Here is a 20,381-nt window from a genome sequence, read left to right as displayed (position 1 = left end):
TGCTTTCCATTTGTTTAAGGGGAAAGAGATTTTTTTTTCTACTCGCCGTATGTATACGCGCACTCCGGCCACTTGTATTTCTGTGCGCGCCAAAAGGAGTTACGTTAGCCCCAAGGTAAAAGAAATTTATCGCTCTATTCATCTTTTAAGTTTTCCAAGCAGCTCAATCACGCGCGGAGATTCGAATGGCTTCGAATACCGTTCGAAACCGAAACTTACTCTCTGGTCGATTGCGCCCGGATAGATGCGTGAAATATCGTCTCGAAAACCGCAAATGTACAATAACCTACGTGTGGATGTGGGTTACATAAATGAATGAAAATGTAGATCCATGCTGATCATAGCACGATATTCTGCTGATCTTGAGAAATTTTTGCGCGAGATATCGATTTTAATAGCTCTCTTTCTATCTCTCTCTCTCTCTCTCTCTATATATATATATATATATATATAATACATTATATATATCATAAATAAATAAATAAATAAGTATATATATATATATATATATAATATATTATATAATTATTAATATATTTAATTATTATTAATTATAATTATTAATATCGTTCCAGCTATATTGTCATTGCATTGAATTATATATATATACATATATATAACTTTTATATATAACTGGGACGAAAGTGAGACAGAGAGAGAGAGAGAGAGAGAGAGAGAGAGAAGGACGAGGAGATAGAGTAATTTTCGACAGCTTTAATCGATTTCGCATCGATCACAGAACTGATTGACTACTCTTCGATAATCGATAATCGATACTTGCGCTTTCGGCAACTTGGGAAATTAGAACGATTTCGAGGCGCATAAGGATACGTAAGTTAACCTCCGCTGTATATTCGAAACGAGATTCAGCGCCAGTCTTGAGGCCATCACTACCCGGAAGTGTCAGGAGGGGAAGTTCCGAACGCAAAGAGGGGCGGTTTGTCTGATGGTGCGAACGGTGGAACGCGAAACGTGCGAGGGGTGAGCAAGGGCGAGCGCAAAGGGTAGGTAGTTGGGGTGGGAGGTTATAACTGGAAACCGTCGGTGGGTGGGAGTGCACGCGGTGCGACGCGAGGGGGCAGTTCGGTTCGGCGTGAAGGGGGTCGCGATACGGAGATCGGACGGAGCGCGCAATGGTGGTAGCTCAGTTCGCTTTCGTTCCGCGTTGCGCGAGGATCGTCGCGTGTGCTTCCTGTCGCGAGTCGTCGTTCCGCACGCTGATCCGTCCACAAGGAGGGAGGAAGCTCGCCGCCCATCCTCCCTTCCCCATTCTTCTCCCCATCTCATCAGAGGAAGCTTTAACCGACGAGAGGTTTGTTCGTTTTCGTTGCAATTTCTACTCTTCCGCCGTTACTCACACACACTTTCACTCTCTCACTTACCACTCTCAAATTCAAATGTGTGTGTGTGAGCGAGCGCGCCCGCCATTTTGAATTGAGATATTCAAATTCAAATATGTCGCTTTAATGTGTGCAGACGGTGTGCGGCTAAGACGAGCGGACCTAAAATAAAGTCATCCATTGATACACGACGTTGTGCATCGACGCCGCGGCGAGTGTTCATAAGGTGCGTGTATGAGGTTCTTGCTGGTATTCCGTAGTGAAGTGCTTCATGCTCTCGGGATAAACTTCGCGCGTGATCGCGGATAGAGCGGAGATCATGTCGGCGAGAAGTCATCCCTGGTTCATCGCGTCGCTCCTGCTCCTGCTCGGACACGTTCACGGTGAGTACGAACAAGTACGAGAGAGAGACGTCCGTGCGCGCGTCCCATGTCCGCGCTCGAAATATTTCGAGCAAACCGTCACGTTATTGGAGCAGCGTAATTGGAGAGCTTGTTCTCGATTATCCCCCCATATATCGAATATTGTCCTGAATCCATATCTCTAAAAAAGTAGAAACGCCCCCCCCCCCCTATCTCGCGAGCACTGTGTTACGTCCTCTACGTGACCTACATGATATGTAACGCCGGTGTTTTTGGAATAGACATTCAAGGCGGCACGAGAATGATATAAGCTCTTTAATTACGTCTACATTAATGATTACACTGCGGACGATTTGTTCGTGCGCGTTTTCGCCCCTGCTGCGTTCGGCTTAAAAGCGAACGACCTTTACATTTGACACGCGGCTTATTCAATTCTGCCGTTTGGCGAAATTATATATATGCGTGTGAGTTGGCGTAATATAATTATCCTTGAGCGTCGGAATTATGCATTACGAAGAGACTGATACGAGATGTGCGACGTTATCCTAATATAGTTGTGTATTCAATTCGTTTTAACGGACGACACCGCGAGGTTAAAACGCGGGTAAAAACGTGCTCGTTCCGCATAAAATGGAGCTCTTCCATTCTTCTTTTTTTTTCTGCATACGCTTTCTCGGAATACACCTTCTCGGAAGAAATAGCGACGCGACGAGAGTAATTCGACGAAGTAAGATTCCACGAAGGAAAGAACATGGTTTAAGATTCACGATGTACAACTTGTGTGTGAAATTAAGCCTCGAGAATGTTCGGGTTCGCGCGCGGGATTCAGTTTTTCATCCGACTGTGCTAAGAGCTGGGCGAGCTGGCCGTATATATGCATACTGCTTTACCTATTTTTATGCAGTTTCGAGGTATTCACAAATTCATAGGATGCGCGGTATGCGGACGCGGTCTCGTGGAATATTTAAAGTACTATCAAACGTTTTGAGTAGTTGTATAAAAACTTGGTTTGTTTCTCTCTTCCTCCTCCCTCTCCTCCTCACTCTTTCTTTCTCTTTTTCTCGCCGACCAACGTGCTTTATGATTCACGATGTACAATATGCAACGAATCGGTGAAATTCATCTCTGCGGTATTATTGGCTTGACCTCATAAATAACTTTCATTTTTATTTTTTCAATTTGATTTCGGAGCAAAATATTTCGGCAGTACGGTGTCATACACAAATTTAAAATGTAATATGAATAATCCCCGAATATTAAATAATCTTTAAATACGTATAGAATATAAATTCCTCCTCCATACTTTTCCTACACACAGCTTTTAATTTTATCGATAAACTCTCTTTCACCATTTCACAATCGATTTTTTTACTCACCGAAAGTATCGAGGGAAGTTATTGACCATTTCCCAACATTCATACACCATCGTAGCTAAATGTCGAGTTAAAATTCTACGAAAGTAAAGTACTCGAGATTAACCGAGGAATATGATATATCCGCTATCTATTTGTTCGTCCGAAGCTTGAAGCTTCGCGGATCGAACCCGGTTCTCTCTCTCTCGATCGCTCGTAACTCTGGAGGCTATCGGTGCTGCGACATTTACCCCACGAAAAATTCGACTTGGAATTGATCGGAGGACCTGTCGATAAAATTAAGATCGCGCGTTGCGGTGTATTCCGCGCCAGGTGTGTGTGTATACGTGCGGAAAAGAAGAGGAGAGTAAAAAAGGAAACATTACTTCTCCACGTCGAGGATGTTGTTTACGGCTCGATATTTCGCGTAGAAGATCGTTTGTCCGGTCGCGCGCTTTAACGCTCGCGCTGTAACAGACACGACGACGACACGCGTGAATATACGTTTGTGCGAAGGGAGGACGCGCAATGAGAGCGGAAACTACCTCGTCGGTAATAGTCTTGCGGTTATTATGCATTATTAAACGATCGAATATATTTCAAAACGCCGAGCGCGCGTCTCCCTCGAGATTGATCCGCTTTATGTTGGGAGCCTCTATGTAAGGTAAAGCACGCGTTAATCGATGTTAAAATTGAGAGAGGGAGGGAGAGAGAGAGTACGTGCGCACACCTGTGCGTCACGGGTGATTCTCTTTAAGAGCCGTTGAACAATTTTAATCGCGCCAGTGGTGGTTGTGTAACCTCAGTCGCACGTTACCTTGAATAAAAAAAGAAGGGAATGGGAAATGAAAGATGGCTTTTTCCCAGCGTGGAACATTGTCGGGGGACACGCCGAGAGTAATTTTGGGAAAGCGAAGGGGTTACTACACGCGGGTAACGAAGCAAAATGCATGCCGGGATCGTGTATGTTCCGTTAATAACCTTTCACGCGAGATATCCGAAACTCTATCGAGATTATAGCTTACGTACAATTGGGGGTAAGTAAGCGAACATTCATAAATTGAACATTTGAACCCACGCTGATAAAGGGTTGTGCGCGCATGTATGTATGACGCTACGAAAAGAGGATGTATGTATGTTCTCCGCGTTAATCACTTTTTACGTTAAAATATTCTGAATATCACTGAGAATATCGTTTGCGTATAATCGGGGTAAGTAAATAAATATTCATAAATTTGGAGCATAAAGATATGTAAAGCGGAATTAGAATATGCTAAAAGAATTGTATATATATATCTCGAGAAAGAGAGAGGAAGAAGTTCAGACACCAAGTACGGTCTCCTCCCTCTCGCTTCCCGTTTTTTCTGCCCCGCGCGAACTTTATTAATTTACTTTTCTTGCATCTCTTTCCCGCTTCCCTTCCCCGCTCCCTTTTTTCTCCGTTGCGACAGAACTGTAATCACAAAGATGTCGGCGAAGGGGGGGGGGGGATGTGTTAGTCACTTAATTGAATTGCGAGTTTATGAGAATCCACCGACTTAAACAGTATCTTATCCATTTCGCTGAAGAGCGCAACATTACACGCGTCTCCCCTTTTCCCCGTAATTTCGTCTTTTTCTCTCCTCTTTTTTTTTCGCACCGAGTCAAATGCGATTTCTTCGCATCAACGACGACGTACCGTTTCTTTTGGCAAAGTGTCATCGACACACAACGCAAACGAATTCTCTGTCTCGCCGACCCGACGTCTTTACTCGCGCGCGGTGTCATCGGCACGATTATGCGCCAAACTACTTGGAGAGTGTTTCCTTAAAATAATTTTACGTCGCTCCTCTCCGCGCTGTCCTGACACGTATCTCCCTTGCAGCCTCCACTTTTATCAGTAAACTTGGTGTTTTTCGTTATGCAGTAACGGAGCGCCGCGCGCTTATCCGACTCGCCGCGCGCTTATCCCATAATCTTTCATCCAACTTCTCCGACGTCGGGATGCGGCGTCGGCGGCGAGTGAAGATGATGTGATGCGTGCGAATACGTATCAGTGATAAATGCCATCCGATGATTCCGTTCCTTTTGTGCGTCAGATTTGCATGCCGCATTTTGTCGGACATTTTTCGAGAAAGGGTAACGGCGTCCGTGATGGCGGCAGAAGCTCTTATTCGCGAAGAGTGTACGCGTTATTTATGTACGGCGGTATGCGAAGCGAAATGGAAAAGGTAACGTTGTATTATATACACGGCTTATAAAGACGCGGGTTAGAAAAGTGAAATAACCGGGAGTTACGATTATCTCGGCCTCGACTTTTTATAGATATGCTATGAATAAGGAATGAGGAGAAAAGGGGGTTTGTTAGGGGCGAGGCTACAACTCGAGGCAAATAAGTAAGTGCTGTGCTTAATCTGAAAGCACGATGCAAATTAATATAACACTTGCATCGCGACCGGGGTCGTACATATGTGTGTGCGATATTTTGCTTTCAACTTGGCTACCGCTACGGCACACATCAGCGGCGAAAATTTGCTTTAACGAATGCTGTGTTATTCGCATTCGATATTTGATAGCGTAGCATACCGGATTTTCATTATTTTATCAATGCTTATTGTTCGAATTTCACGCAGCTCGGCGCTCGCCGCGCATAGCAAGGAGGCTACGCGCACGGCATCCCGCGGCATTCGTCCTAATGAAATATTCGTGACGGCGTTTTCTTAACGCCTCTTTTTTTCCTCCCTTTTCTTTCTTTCAAGTATACAGTCGCGATGAAATCGAATAACGATAAGAGTCTATGTAAATATACAGAATAAAGTGTCGTGATGCTCGATTTATTTTGTCACGCTCGGACGAGTTGAAATGAAACGGGGAGGGTGATTTTTTTTTGCATAAAAAAATCCCACACTGATATATTGGTGTGAAAAATATTCCGAAAACGTTCCGAATTTTAATTTTTTGACGCGCGCGCGCACACACACGTTGCATTCTATTATAATTAATTATGTAATGTATTGCATTACATTGGGATATTTCGGTGAAATTGGTGAAATTGAACAGGACGGCGCGTTGCTTTCTGTCGTCATTGATCGCGTTGACTTATGCAGGCAGACGGTTGAAAAAAAAGGAGAAAATAATAATCTCGCGCTAAATCGTCTGATTTATTAAGCAGGTCCGACAGAGTAAATATATACCCGTTAACGCTGAGAGGGGCGTGCTCGAATGTATCTTATAAAATTTTAACGAATATAAAATATTAGTGGCCCCTCCTTCTACTATCCGGTAACATATTCGAAGTGAAAAAGGCTTCTAGGCAAATAGAATCGCGCCGGCATCGCGCGTGTTCTGTATCGGACACGCATGCGTGCGCACACCACAAGTTAATCTTTATTTCATAGATAATTTCAACGCACGATCTAACTTGTGCGAACTGCACGTTACATAAAATATATATCAGTCGTCATTACATTACAGCGAATTTGGCTGCCGCAAATTGAATTGTTTTGAATTCTGCAAATATTCTGCTGGCAATTAGCGCAATATCATTTACGTAGTACGTAAATGAGAGTTCTCGTGCTCGGTGTTCGCGGTGCGCGATATGTTAATATATGAGGATAGGTAATAAGTTGCTGCAAAATTTCATTAGTTTGCATTAGCTGAAGCAGCGAGTGCGAGCAATACCTGCTCGTTTCTGCTGCAGCCGGGTGCGCGCGGTATCTCTCGACGCACGTATCATCGCAAGTTAATATTTTCGAAGGTATTGATTTACTTACCCGCTGAAGACTAATCTGTTGAACGTGCGCGCGCCGGACATTCCAAGAGAGAATTGCGGGAAAAGAGTCGACGGGAGGAGAGTCAGTCGTATATGATTACAGCACTTTCGAGAGACGAGTGCTGTTTAAAATAAGAGAGTCGAGTATTTTTTTTTTTCGTTCTTTTTCCCGGCGAACGGAACTCCCAGTGCGCTGAAATGAAACCGAGTTCAACGATGAATTCTCCTTTGATATACACGCGTAAGTTCCGAGCACCCGTGAGAGCTTTATTGCCATTGTTCGAAAGTGGTCGCGCGCGGGAGTGTGATAATAATGAAACGCCTTTTTTTTCGAATTTTTACACTACTCCTATCGGAGATCGGATGATTTTTCCACCTTCTAAGATATTAATTCCCGACCTTCCGTCGTCGTATTTTCTCGTCGTCGTACGCGGCGCGCGCGCACGGAAAGGTCACAGGTCGTTTTTGGCAGCGGCATATTAAATATTAATATATTCTATGCACATGTACTCGGCCACACAGGATAACAATAAATTTATTTCGAGAAACGGCGCTTTGCCTTTCAATGTCCGGAAACAAGCGATTGTCGGCAACCATGCCCGGATTGTTACCGCGCAATGTTTGAACGGCAATGCCGTAAAATTTGCATTACGCGCTTGCTGATTACGAATTGTTCGCCGTTTGATATATATTTGCCGGACCGTATTGCGCGTCCAGTTTGCCGATGAATTGCTTTCTAGGATCACCTGTTATTTTGGTTTATGGTGCTATTAACCGCTAATATAAAGGCTTAGAAAACGGGCTCGACCGAATGATTATCCATACGTTACGATGTAAAAGAAAATAAATCGAGACGATGGGTCTAATTGTGCATTTGAAACAGGCGTGGCTGAAATTTTCGACTTTGTTCTCGACGAAAAATAAAATTTTCCACGCAAAATTTGTAAGCGTTTGCTGAAGAATATGAAAGGAAAAAAAAGGAAGAATTAGGCGTTTTCATCGAGTTAATCGTATAATCCTCGCGCTAAAAGTAGGATCTACGGACGGATTTTTACAATATTACGCGAACACTGATATGATGTCGCGCTTCTTCCGGCAATCGATATTTCTCGAGGACGAGTTTTCCACGGAAAGATATTTCGGTTAATTGACCTTTCAACAAATCGCGACTTTCTGACGCGTTATTTTAAAAAGTCCTATAGGTCAAGCCTTGTTTCTGTGTAACACCGTCCTATTACTGTAATATGAGCACCTCTAAAGGACTTATCAGAAGCGATCTTTCAATACGGTTGGTGGCCGCGCTCATGCATGCATCGCTCAAGCAACCGCCGCTGAATTGAGACACAAGAATATGGCGTGTTCGGATTGCATTAACCCTTAGTTCCGCAACGTGTATTTTTCACAAGATTTTCTAGCGTGCGATATTCGACGCAAACTACGAGGCTGACGAAATTCTTATTTCTTCGACAATGCTTCGTGTCGAGACTCTCTCGCGTGAGGTTCACGAAACGAGGCGAAAACGTTAAAATTGACAGTTTTCGACAAATGCTTAATAATGTCAGAACCGACGCGAGAATTTTCCGAAATGTTCGGTGAAAAAGCGCGTAGAAAGAAAAAAACGCACGATTACGCAGGATTTCTATCTTTTTTGGAACATTTTAAACGTAAAGAAAACGTAATTTTCGCGGAAAGAAATAAAAACTCGATAAGACGGAATTTTCTAGTTAATTTAACCTCTGATTTATTTCGTCTGGTGTAATGTCATTTACTTTGCTACGATGTAATGTTAATTTAATTTAATCTAATTTGATATATAAACCGAATATATATCAGCGAAATGTGAGGCAAAGTCATCACAAGCGAGACATTCAAATGAATAATCGCGCCGTACGGGGTGCACTTTGGACATTAAGAAAACGTATTTCGGAAATTCGACGGTATAACAAACTTCAAAGACGCCCTTTCCCTTTACGCCGTAGCCCTTTAAATTAGCACGTGAAAATTTCAGTTAGGGTGAGGGTGTAGAGTGTATAGGGGTAAGTTCAGTAAGGGCAAGGGTAAATATTAGTAAGTCTATTGTAAAGGCGATAACGCGAAAACCTCCAAGTTCGTTGGAGTTGCTCGATACTTTGTTAGAGAGAATGGAAGGCTTAAGATACTTCGTATAAATTGCGCTGGCTATAAAGTTGTCAGAAAAAGAAAATGTTTCTAAAAGACCTAAATTTGATTAAGCGCGCGAAGCGCAATTCGCGAGATATTCAATACCGCGGCCGTCGCACGACCGATGTTACAATTTACGCACGTTTATAGTCATTTTTAACCTGCCACGCGTATTGTTCTCTCATTATTTGACATTATGAATTTCCCGGCAATATCGGAAAACACGAAAACACTCTACGGATTTACACAAGTCGGAGTCGTATTCCCCGAAATATTCGTGGCGCGGTTTTAATTCTTCATACGTTCTATCGCCGCGTAAATAATTTATAAATATTTCTACGCCGTTTTCGTGCCATCGCAGATATCGGCATACGTTTCGTTTTTTCTCGTTTTTTCACTCGCCTCCTACATCGGCCCGGTTCGCCGTAAGTTATGCAATTCGTGGCGGAGCCGCGTGTACGTCAGTCGCCGCGCCGCAATCAACCGTATTGAGGAGAAAAAGGTTTTGCATCTGCCAAGTTTGGACACTGATATTACAGTAATCGGAGGAGGTTAGGGGACTCCGGTGATTTAAGTAAGTTTTGCTCCAGATACAACTTCATGTTTGAAGTGGACCTTACGAAATTGCTATCCGCTGGAACCCTCTATTTTTATGCAACCCGAAAGCTTTGTTTCCCGACTTTGCTTTCTGCTCGAACACCTCTGATACCCCGTGTCGCGTAAAATATTATCGAATGCGAAAGCTGTCTCGATGAAAAATATTCCACGCAGGAAAGCACGTTTTAACGGTGAAATATCATTTTACTTTGACTTTGTTCGAGGTTGCGCAGAGCCACCGGAGGTATCTTCCGAGGTTTCTCGCGCTTATAACGAGAAACACTGTGACATATAATTTTTAGCGGAAAATAACGTCCAATTCGAGGCGCCTATTTTCTGTATTTACCGTAAATTTTCGGATGTAAGTATCGCGGCGCTCGAAATATTCGGGTTTTCATAACGTCGTATTAAACGAGGAACCGCGCCGGGCGAGCTTCCAAAAAAATACACGAATAACGTAACAGAATTGTACATAGCGCGGTATTCATGGACACACACGTTTCTTTTAATATGACGCTGTGAAATTGTGGAAACTCGAATGTTCAAATCTAACGTGAATGTCAAAGAGGCGCAGCATCTGCTGATGATTTTCCTTTGATCCGCGGATTTATTAGAAAGAAAATGTAATCATCATTGCGTCGTCATTCGAAAATCGCCGTCGTCTGAAGCGAAATTATTAGTAACGGTTACACACTCATCTCGGAGTTTTGATGTTTTTTCGGATATCGGTTCTGTCGAAAATATCGAGACATCTCGCCACGATGAAATATCTCGTATATTCCTTCCATGTCATTTCCGTATTTAGCCCGATAATTAATGTTTAATCGAGATCCATTACTCTCTCTCTCTCTCTCTCGGGAGGATCAAGTAATGAGAGGAAATGAGAGGAAATTCTTGGAATGCCCGTGTAAAGGATATTAATGATTGATACATCCGAAGATTCATTTTTTCCGAATAACTTTTTGCGCGCTGTCCTTTTTGTTAGAGTAATGCATTTGATTCTCATTAAACCTTCATGTTCTTTATATGTTCAACATTGATAAAGGTAATTATCCGGTACTCGACAGTGTGATGCGCAATTATATGATATAATATAAAGATGCGTTTTGTTGCAATATTAATATTTCCCTTTGAAATGTTGACGTGTCATTTTAATATTTTCCATTTGTGCGTGTGTCATACATATAATTACGCTGATGAGTCGTAAAACGGGGAAATGCTTTATATTCGCGCGTTCTCTCTTTCTCTCTTGTATTACATACACGCGCGACAGTCGAAAATTAATATTTTCAATTTCCCCGCAAATACGTCGGCGGGGTTATACCTGGGCGCTCGCTTCCTTTTTCAATGATACTTAAATTATTTCTCTTCTACTATCGGTCGGTACGCGAATTATTACCTCGCCTCCTTGCTCTCTGGTAATTGAGACGGCAGATAGGAGGTAAAGGGCACGCAAGCCCTGAGAAACCCCTGTTAAAGAAAATACATTTAAAGTATTTATTCTACCTTATAGAATATCCGGTGGAAGGGAAACTTCAACTGTATTAGCAGCTAATGGAATTGCACGTGTCTCAGGATATTTTTCGAGATAAAATGAGTACTTTAAGCGCGGAAGCTTCAATTTTCGCTTCTTTCGCGCCTTTTTCAACCTCTGCCGCTCTCAAAATCGATAATTTGCGCGCAACGCTGCGATATAGTTCGATGTATAATTAGATCGGTTGTGAAAGCGTGGCGACGTCATTAGGAATAGCAATAATAACGTCGAAATATATCGTATCGTTAACGTCGATACGCCATTATGAAGCTCGCCGTTCCATTTTCAATCATCCTATATTCAATTTTGTTGTTTTATTATTTACGAAGTAGCTATCGATTGGAGCACTGATATCTTGTTATACGAAGGCAAACGGGAAGCTCCCATTAAATCCAGAAAATCCGCGTTACAAATTCGAATACACTCGAGGAGGTAAATCGCTCTTTTCCAGCATTTAAGAACACGGCAATTTGGTGCGCGTTAATCGAGGCGTCGATCGACAATATCGTATCGCTGGAACGACTAATTAAAGCTCGCTTCAGAGCTACGACTTGTAATTCGCGAGGGAGCCTTGAGACTAAATTCTACTTGCAATCTTATACGCGATATAGAGGAGCCGTTTGAAGAGCCAGGATTACGTCTATAAATGTATTCGCCTGTAAATTATTTATAAATCCTCAAGTGTTCTCTCCTTATTGCGCGACGCATAAAATCGTGCAGATTTAATGACAGGTAAGTTTGCTGACCGAATTCTCGCGGAATAACGAGGATAACGTTTCGGTAAGAATCTAATTAATTCATCCAGCCAGCAAGCTCGCATGAATGCATTATAATTTTAATGCGCCGGAAATAGCGCAAATTCGTCATTTGCGGCGTGTGATCTCAAATTGAGACACTTGTCCTCTTGTATGCTGAAAACGCGGGGAATTTTTTTTTTGTTTAACCGGTATTACGTGAAATATTTGGATAAACTCGCGAATGGTGGTGCGTGCGTGCGTGCGGCTAGACGCGACATCTCATAACCAACCGTACTGCAACATCAATTTTCACACCTACCGATGACGCATTTTAACGCATATATGTGAAAATGTTATCATAACGATTTACCGATATGACTGAAATCGCCGTAAATAACCGCAAACCACGCACGCGTCACGCATACCGAAAATCCCGAGTAGCGCGAAAACGTCAATAAATCGTGTTAATCGAGATGGACGAGTATATGTGGCCGCGTTAAAATCGACTCCGGGTATTCGATTAAGTATTCGGATATTCCGACTTTAAAAATCATTTGCGCGCACCAATTTATTTCTCGGATATTCATTAATCGCGCGGCGCGTTAAAGTTCGCTCCGATATCGCTTGCCGACATATTTCCACGCGTTTATCGATATTATATGCATTTTACGAGCGCGTTTCCTGATTAATATTGTAAACTTTAGCGTTTCCTTTTAGCAGTTCTCACTAGTGAAATTGTCCATTAAAATTAAAATAATCTGCGGGATAAAGGCGGGAGAATCACGGAGAGCAGTGATATCACTGCGCGTTATAGAAATATAAAAACGACGATTTGTTAGACGAATTAGAAGAACATTAAGCGTCGGTGTAGCAGCCGCACGTTTTGAGAAATTGGAAATGTCATTAATTTTCGATACGTGTGTCGCGAAAATACTGCTTTGGTATGTTTACGTTTGTAATTAATTGATCCGGTCCTTTGTGGAAATATGTAAAACACATTTCGGCACGTGTAGTGCTGAAATAGAGAGGACCGAGTAATTACTGACGCATCCGGCGAAATTGTAAAGACACTGGGACCAGTCGTTTCCGCGACGGCGCGGTGTGTAACATTAATTCTACGTATTTCATCAAGCTTTGAAGGATCAATGGAAAATCTCGAGGTATAAGCACGTTGCACAGGCTGTTGTTTTATGATATAATTTATGGTACAAATGGTTATTTGCTATTGTTTACCCCCATGTTTGAGACACACAGAAGGATGTTTCGCAATGATTTAATATTTGATCATTTCATTATCCAATCTTCATCCATAATTTCAACAAATAATGCGTTAATCGTGCAACTTATTTAATTGCAGATAGAATATGTGCGATAAAATCAATATTAAACAATTAATGTGTGATAAATGGTGAGAAGATTAACGAATGAATAGATTTATTTTTCGTCGTAATCCATTTATTTTTATATTTTATTGGGATACATTTCGACGGAATACGGAGATCCGTAAGAGATGGGAAGGGAGGAATTGCAAGAATGGAGCAGTCGTTGTCGCAAAAATCAGCAATTGCGAGAATTACAGTGGATCTTAAATTCTTCACTTGCCGAGTTTGAAATTTTTTATTCTACGTTAAGTCGGAGATAACAAGTTCCCACTTGTGGCGTCAAAGGAGCACAATAAGTGTTCTTTTAATGCTGCATAGGGGATATAGTCTTCCAGAGCCTAAACTTGAATTTTACATTAAGTTTTCAAATGGAGAAAACGGCATCCCCGTTTGTAGCACCAAAGGAGCGTAATAGAAAATCGAACTGGGACGAAAATTTGGACTCGATACGTAATTATGCGTCGTCTTGATAGCGCGAATCGTCTTGAAAGCTCGGAATGTTTTGAAATCTTTGATTGCAACGGGCTTTCTCGGTCAGCGAATGTACATCGATTGGCGCGGGGAGGTGCCCTTTCCGCCGATTGTCGTCGTGTCGTAGTACTTTTACGCACGACAAGCATATCGCGACACGTTGTTTTACAATTCACGTCAGGTGATTTAAATATTTCGCGCTTGGGCCTTGAGACATTGAGTCGTCGGGCTCTCGTCGACGTCAGTTGAAACGCGTTTCTCCGATCGAATCGAGCTACGCGTCAGTGTTAGTGTCAGTGGGTATACGAAATAACGGAGCAGCCAGGATGCTGGGAAAGAGTACGGGCAGCGATACATCATATATCTCGAGGTGTGTCAAATTATTTATCACGACGAATATATTTCCGATTTTAACGGACGTGTTTGACGAGTTCACCGGGTATAATGATAGACGATGATAGATACGCTGCCCGAGTCGAAATTTAAGTTTATTTGCAAATATTGATTCGTGCCTATGTAATATTAAGTAATTGGGGTTGCTGTATATAATTCAATTTTGAATTGACTAACGTTTCTCTATTATTTTTGATTGTGCCAAATTTGACTTTATATATATCGACGCACGGCGTGCGTTATTTAGCACAGGACTTTTGCGTTTACAACTTTCCCGTCCTTTTGGAATCTCCAAATCGCATCGATATTTTCAACGCCCCGACGGAACAAAATATAATAAACAGCTTACGAGAGAGTGGAAAATGCGTTTCTACTTAATGATTACATTCACCCGTAAATTTTTATCAGATTACTTAATATTCAATTATCGCACGTACTCTAACCCGGGGTTCAGTATGTTACACGCTTAATGTATTGTTTATTTAAATTAAGGGTAAAAATTAAACACAATACAGGTAGAATATATCGAGGTAATCGAATAGTCATAGTCTGAAAGCGTTTCGAGATTTTCCGTTTTTCGAATCGGATAGAATTAACCCTTTCGGTACATTTGACGAGTGAGACTCGTCATCTGCTTACTTGGGCATAAAATGTATTACTTTTACATATTAATCCATATAGCGACAAATTAAATCCGTCCCATGGGCATAAAAATCTTCAAATAATTCAGTACTCAAAGGGTTAATGTAGAATCGAAATTTGGGCTCGGATTCGCGCGTACAAGTTGCTTATTTGTCGATGCAATGTCAAGCTCAAAGTGGGCGTTTCGAGCATTTCTGTCATAAGAAATAATAAATTGCGGCACCATCCGTTCTTGCACGGACGTCCATTAGTTTGTTTGTGAAATTGGAAATCTAAAAGCAAGCGAGTCTGGACAACAGTAACGCGAACGAGGTTGGGTCAGATGTTGGACGCGCGCTACTTTTACGTGCTTTTCTTCGGGACGCCGCCGTGTCTCTTGATCAATATGTGTCTCAGCGACAAACCGAGTTCCAACCGAGGGGAATTCCGACTCGCGCGAACTGGACTAACTTCGGGCGGGAGCACGAAGTGTGAGATTTTGAGAATTTGCCTGCGTTTGAATTAATCGACTCGCTTGTCTGCCGAATGAAGCGGACTTTTTCTTCCTCTCTCGAAATTATCGGTTTCCCCGAAGATGGTTCTTCCTGATCCAGCCGGCCGGTCGGTAACGCCACGACTACTTTCGCCGCTTAACTTTTCAGGCTGGGAAATTTCGTATCGTTTACGCGCTAATTCGTCGTCCGACTTTTCGCGGTCCAGCAAAGAATCGCCGTGGAGGGACAGGCGGAGCAGGGTTGCGGTTGGGTGGGTAAGGCAGCGAAACTATCTTAAACTTTGAGGTGTACGTTGTGTTGATATTTGAAAACAGCCCCTAAAAAGACGCAACTCGCGCAAGAGTGTTCCGTCCTATTTTTCCGCCATTTCCGAATCCCCCGGAGCTCCGCTTTTTCGCGGTGTGCCCGCGATCAAAGGATGTGATTTAGGGGACGGGGCGAAACGCGTGCGGAGGTAGTGAGGAAAAACGGGATACGGGCTCTACTTTGGCCCCGCGCATACAGTACGATTTTCCGACGCTGCTCAAAACTTCTTTAATACATGCTAATCTTTTCCCAGGCAAACAGTGACGCCAGTTTCAGCTCGGTGTATAACGGTTGTGTGTGTGAACTTCTTTTTTATTTCACCGGCTATTTCTGCAACTTTCCGTGCCCGTTATTCTCTCAGATGTGTGGGTGGGTAAAAATGCGCGATCATTATTTTAAATTTCTGTTTTAACTGGCGGTCTCTCTTTGCGCGCGCGCGACCTTTTCGTTCGTACTTTTTCTTCGAGAATTTCAATTTTCCACAGCAACGTGCTACCTCCGCGAAGGTGCGATGCCGGCGGCGGCTGAAACCCCCCGTATTTTTTCTAGTTTCCGATGAAACCGACGGCAATCGAGGAATAAAACGAGTGAGAGAGAGAGAGAGAGAGAGACCGCGCGTGGGATTCGACGGACCACGACTGTCGATCAAATCGCGGGCGGGCGCGCGCGCGTAATTTTGCGAATAGATTCCGAAAGCTCGATTTACGCGATACGCGCCGACAGCTTGACAGAGATACGTGCTTACGCATTTATCGCGCGGCTTGCACGCGCGATATCTATTAGACGAGATCTAAATCCGCTGCAACGTTGATCTCCCGCCGGACTTTCCCGCACCGCTACGTACATTATTCGGGACGAATTCTTCCACGACAATTAATTAACCGCTTTATACTTCTTTATTCGCTCGCCGGGGGATCCTCCCTTCCGGCTCTCTCCGTAAATAGCGAGGCGCATATCCACGGCAACGGTGAATTAATATGAAATCAAACGCCTATAGGCGCCAACGGCATACCACGGGCGGCATTTGTTGAGTGCCTATAGGCACCCCCCTCTCCTCGTTAAGCACACAATGAACGATTTTACCGTCTATAGGCGCTGTTAATAGCAGAAAGGGTTAAAGACATAACCCGTGTGGCATAACTTTAATCCTTTATGGCCCTTTTAAAGGGGCTTTATCGTCGCGATATAGCGAACATTAGTCAAACCGCGCGGGGCGAGTTTTTATCGAAAGTCGAAAGTTCGTCGAATTAACGCTTCGGGGAAAATCGTTAAGCGGATAATCCCCGCGCGTAAAATTACTCGCGACGGTGGAAAAGGCGGTGGTGGAGTATCTTTCTCTTGTAATATTCGATTGTTTCGTCGACACGACTTCGAGCGACGTAAAAATTAAACAACGATATTTCAGAGGACGAGGAGAGGTCTTTAATATGTTTGGAGATCAAATACGAAGCTTGAGGACACGTCGTTGCTGGAAATGATTTTATCCGATGATGAAATATTTGTTCCAAAAACGGTACGGTGAATGAGCCATTGGCGAATTAATTAACCGGCTGTCTTCTTGGCGGTTAATTAGTAGGTCGGAAACTTATTACTGCGCGGGAGATATCGCATTTTCAAGCGCTATTTTTAACTCCGAAGCATGAACAACGTGTTGTGTTTAAGTAGCGATACACGAGGAACGAGATGCGTTCCATCGCGAGAAATCATTTGGAGTTTGTAGTCGTTACGAGACGTCGCTATCGATGCGACGACCTCTCTCTCTTTCTCTCTGCTTAAAACGTGTTTCTAATAAATTCGTAAGAGAGAGAGAGAGAGAGAGAGAAGGAAAAGAAAGAAGGAGAAAAAAACGATCGGGAGGGAAAATTCGTGACGTTGGCAACGAGATAATCGTTGTAATACAAAGCAGGCGACCGGGGCCGTTGTACACCGACTTGCGAAGTCTTGGCCGCGGCGGCTATTGCTCGCTGCGTCAATCCATATTACGAAGTATAGAACCGTATTAGCCGTAGGAGCATGAAGGTTGCTTCACACCGCACGTAACCCGCGGTCACGAAACGTCACGTCACGTCAGGAATATACGTACGAATTGACGGATTAATTATGATGGATAGCATGCGGAATGTAACCGAAATGGGGGGGAGGGTGTGCGTGTGGTACATTATACTTCAACTATTCATAGGATATCGAGCATATTTCTATTCTTTCGAGCGACATAGCGCCGGATTCGTACGAAAATTTGATCAAATCACGGATGTCACACACACACACACACACACACAGGTCACACTTAAGAGCGCGACGGATCAGTCCGCGCGATGAGATTTCGAACGAGATTACACGTTTTCGCAGACGAACGAGAATTTCGGAGAATTAAAATTAGACTTAGCGACGTTGCGTTACACTCGTATCCTGAAATCACGTGGCGCGCGAAGTCACGAATAGAAAGAACGTTCTCGAATCCGTCCGTCACGAATTATAGATCGAGCGGACTCCTCCGCGTCCTGCCGAATAAAGATAAAGCGAGTATCGAGCTGTCGGGGAAAATAGACACGTGAGAAAGGATCTCTTACGTTAAGCCTCTCTCTCTCGCGCGCTTCTTTCGCGAATAAACACCGCGTCGATCGTTATCGCGGGAGAACAACCGAAGCAAATTCGCGAATCTGCGGAAAGTTATATCGGCATTCATTGATCTGCGCATCAGAGAGAGAGAGAGAGAGAAATGTTTATTCATATTTCCACGTAACGGGAGATACCGGCGCTCACGATAATTGCAGACTGCGCCGCATTTCGTGCTTTATTAAAAGCGACGTCCCGTGCGGAAGGGGATTGTGCCAAGGAGAAATTGCCTTACTGAGTATTCTTTTTCGTCCCCNCCCCCCCCCCCAAGACACGCGTTTCGGTCTTTGATTCTCTCTTTGTGCGCTCTTGCCTCCGCATAAAGCGGATATAATAACGTTCTCTAAGAAGCGCATTCTCCGTCTCTCTACGTCCGTAAACACACAATTAAACGCGTTTGCTTATATATATATGTATATACATATGTATATATATGTATACATATATACTGTATACATATATATATATATATTGCGAAAGGTTCGGTGCGTATTTGTCAAATAAAGTTGAGAACGAGATCGCACGCGAGAGCACACACGCAATTTCCGAAGTAACTTTTTATTAATTAAAATAGTTATCACCCCCCTTCCCCCATAGGCTGTGATGCGCGCTACTGCCGTCCGGGATGGAAGAAAACTCGCGTTCNCCGATTCCCCCCCCCCCCTCCCGAAAAAGGAAAAAAAGAAAATTTTAATCACAAGAGCTTTTCATTTAGCAGCAGAATTTGACGTTGAACGCGCGCGCAACACGTGAGCCTTTTCGCATTAATCTAATAGAAAAATTTGTGCGCCGCTGTGCAAATATTACCTCTCAGCGGTGAACACACTTTGCCGGGATTTTTTCCCCGCCGGCCGATTTTACGCGCGAGACTCCCACTTTCCCACCCCCCATACGCTGTGTGTGTTTATCGAGTCTCTCGATTCCGGTAATGGAACATTCGAATCAACAAAAATGAAAAATGACCGACTCGACACGAGCGTTTATCATTCGTTTTATTGCCAAATGCGGCGCAAAGATCGCGTCGGATAAACCGGGCGATATAAACGATCTCGGAGAGGGAGGGAGGCTCGCAATATCGCATATTCCGGCGCAACATCGAAAAGCAGACTTAGTAGAATCATAGCTTTTCCACTCGAACTTAGCTTTAGAGCGCATTGATTTGATATTTGTATTTCTCTCTCTTTCTCTCCCGCGCCCTCCATCCACCTCCTCCGGTTCGCCGCGTCACCCGCCCGGCCGCTACACTCTGTATCCGGCGCGGGACAATCGATATTCCTGAATATGCATTGAATATGCAAATGCCTCACAATATCCAGCTTTCGGATATTTGTTAATAGTGACCTGATTTGTTGCTGTACATACGAACGTATGCTCTTAAGCCCATTACGGGGACGATCTACATTTCGCCGCTGCCGTCGGAGTCGGATATTCCGGCGGCTATCGTGTGCGCGCATATAATTCGATATACCGCTGTTGACACGTCGAAAATATTCCTGGCGGACTGGGAACTGCATTACCTACCGCCAGCTGGCCTTGGTGATGGTATGTCGAAACGCGCGGATTTTTTGGAATTTCTCGCGCGTTCTCGCTGGCGCGCGTTAGTCAGCGGGGGCTGCTGTGATTCGATCGGGAACGAATAGAAAGCCGAGCTCGTTAGCCGAATGATCGATTTCGAGCTGGACGTGTCGCGCGCGCCCGAGATCTGTCAATGGGGNGGGGGGGGGGGGGGGGGGGGGTTAGCGATATATCGCCGGGTCGATACTTAAGAATAAATACGCGAACTTCGACGGCAACACCCATCCATCACCGGAGCCGTCCGCGAAATAACCATAATGCGCTGTAAAGAGGGAGAGAATTGGAATTAATGACGAACACCTGTTTCGAGGGGAGAAACGCAGTTTATTAGATAGTTGCGCAACGCTGTCGTATCAGCGCGCGCGCGCGCGAAGTGACTCGAAGCCCCGGTATTAGCGGCGCCGGCTTGTATCAGAGAGACTTAAATCTACGGCGAGAAGAAGTGTATCTCTTCAACGTGTTAACTGTCGCGTCACGTATACGGCTGACGTTTGCATTTCCTCGGGATTTACGGGACTTGCATACCGGCTAGCCGGCGACCTTATTTTCTATTTAACCCGCGTACGTATTCGTCCTTCGTATGAGAAGCTCACACGACACGTGTAATGAGATATCGCTTCGAAAATAACGCGCACGCATCCTTCTCTCTTTCCTCAGCTAGACATGCAG

At 43.8% G+C, this 20,381-nt stretch overlaps 1 protein-coding gene across 2 annotated transcripts in view; it reads left to right on the top strand.

Annotated features, from left to right (window-relative positions):
• Positions 1-1,131: 1,131 nt before the first annotated feature.
• The window catches only part of LOC106750199, a 174,467-nt gene continuing 155,217 nt past the window's right edge, over positions 1,132-20,381 (top strand). Inside the window, exons 1-2 of one of the 2 annotated variants that reach the window (XM_014630350.1) lie at positions 1,132-1,312; positions 1,477-1,723. In XM_014630350.1, the coding sequence (XP_014485836.1) occupies positions 1,660-1,723 (64 nt within the window). In that variant the 5' untranslated portion in view covers positions 1,132-1,312; positions 1,477-1,659. Of the gene's footprint in view, positions 1,317-1,476; positions 1,724-20,381 lie in introns of both variants that reach the window. The other variant, XM_014630351.1, reaches the window with a different exon arrangement.

This window comes from Dinoponera quadriceps, unplaced genomic scaffold (assembly GCF_001313825.1).
Source record: "Dinoponera quadriceps isolate SergipeBrazil2010 unplaced genomic scaffold, ASM131382v1 scaffold5109, whole genome shotgun sequence".
In the NCBI taxonomy this organism is placed as follows: domain Eukaryota; kingdom Metazoa; phylum Arthropoda; class Insecta; order Hymenoptera; family Formicidae; genus Dinoponera; species Dinoponera quadriceps.
Note: the sequence above shows the minus strand (reverse complement) of the source record. Positions and strands in the feature narration are given on the sequence as shown.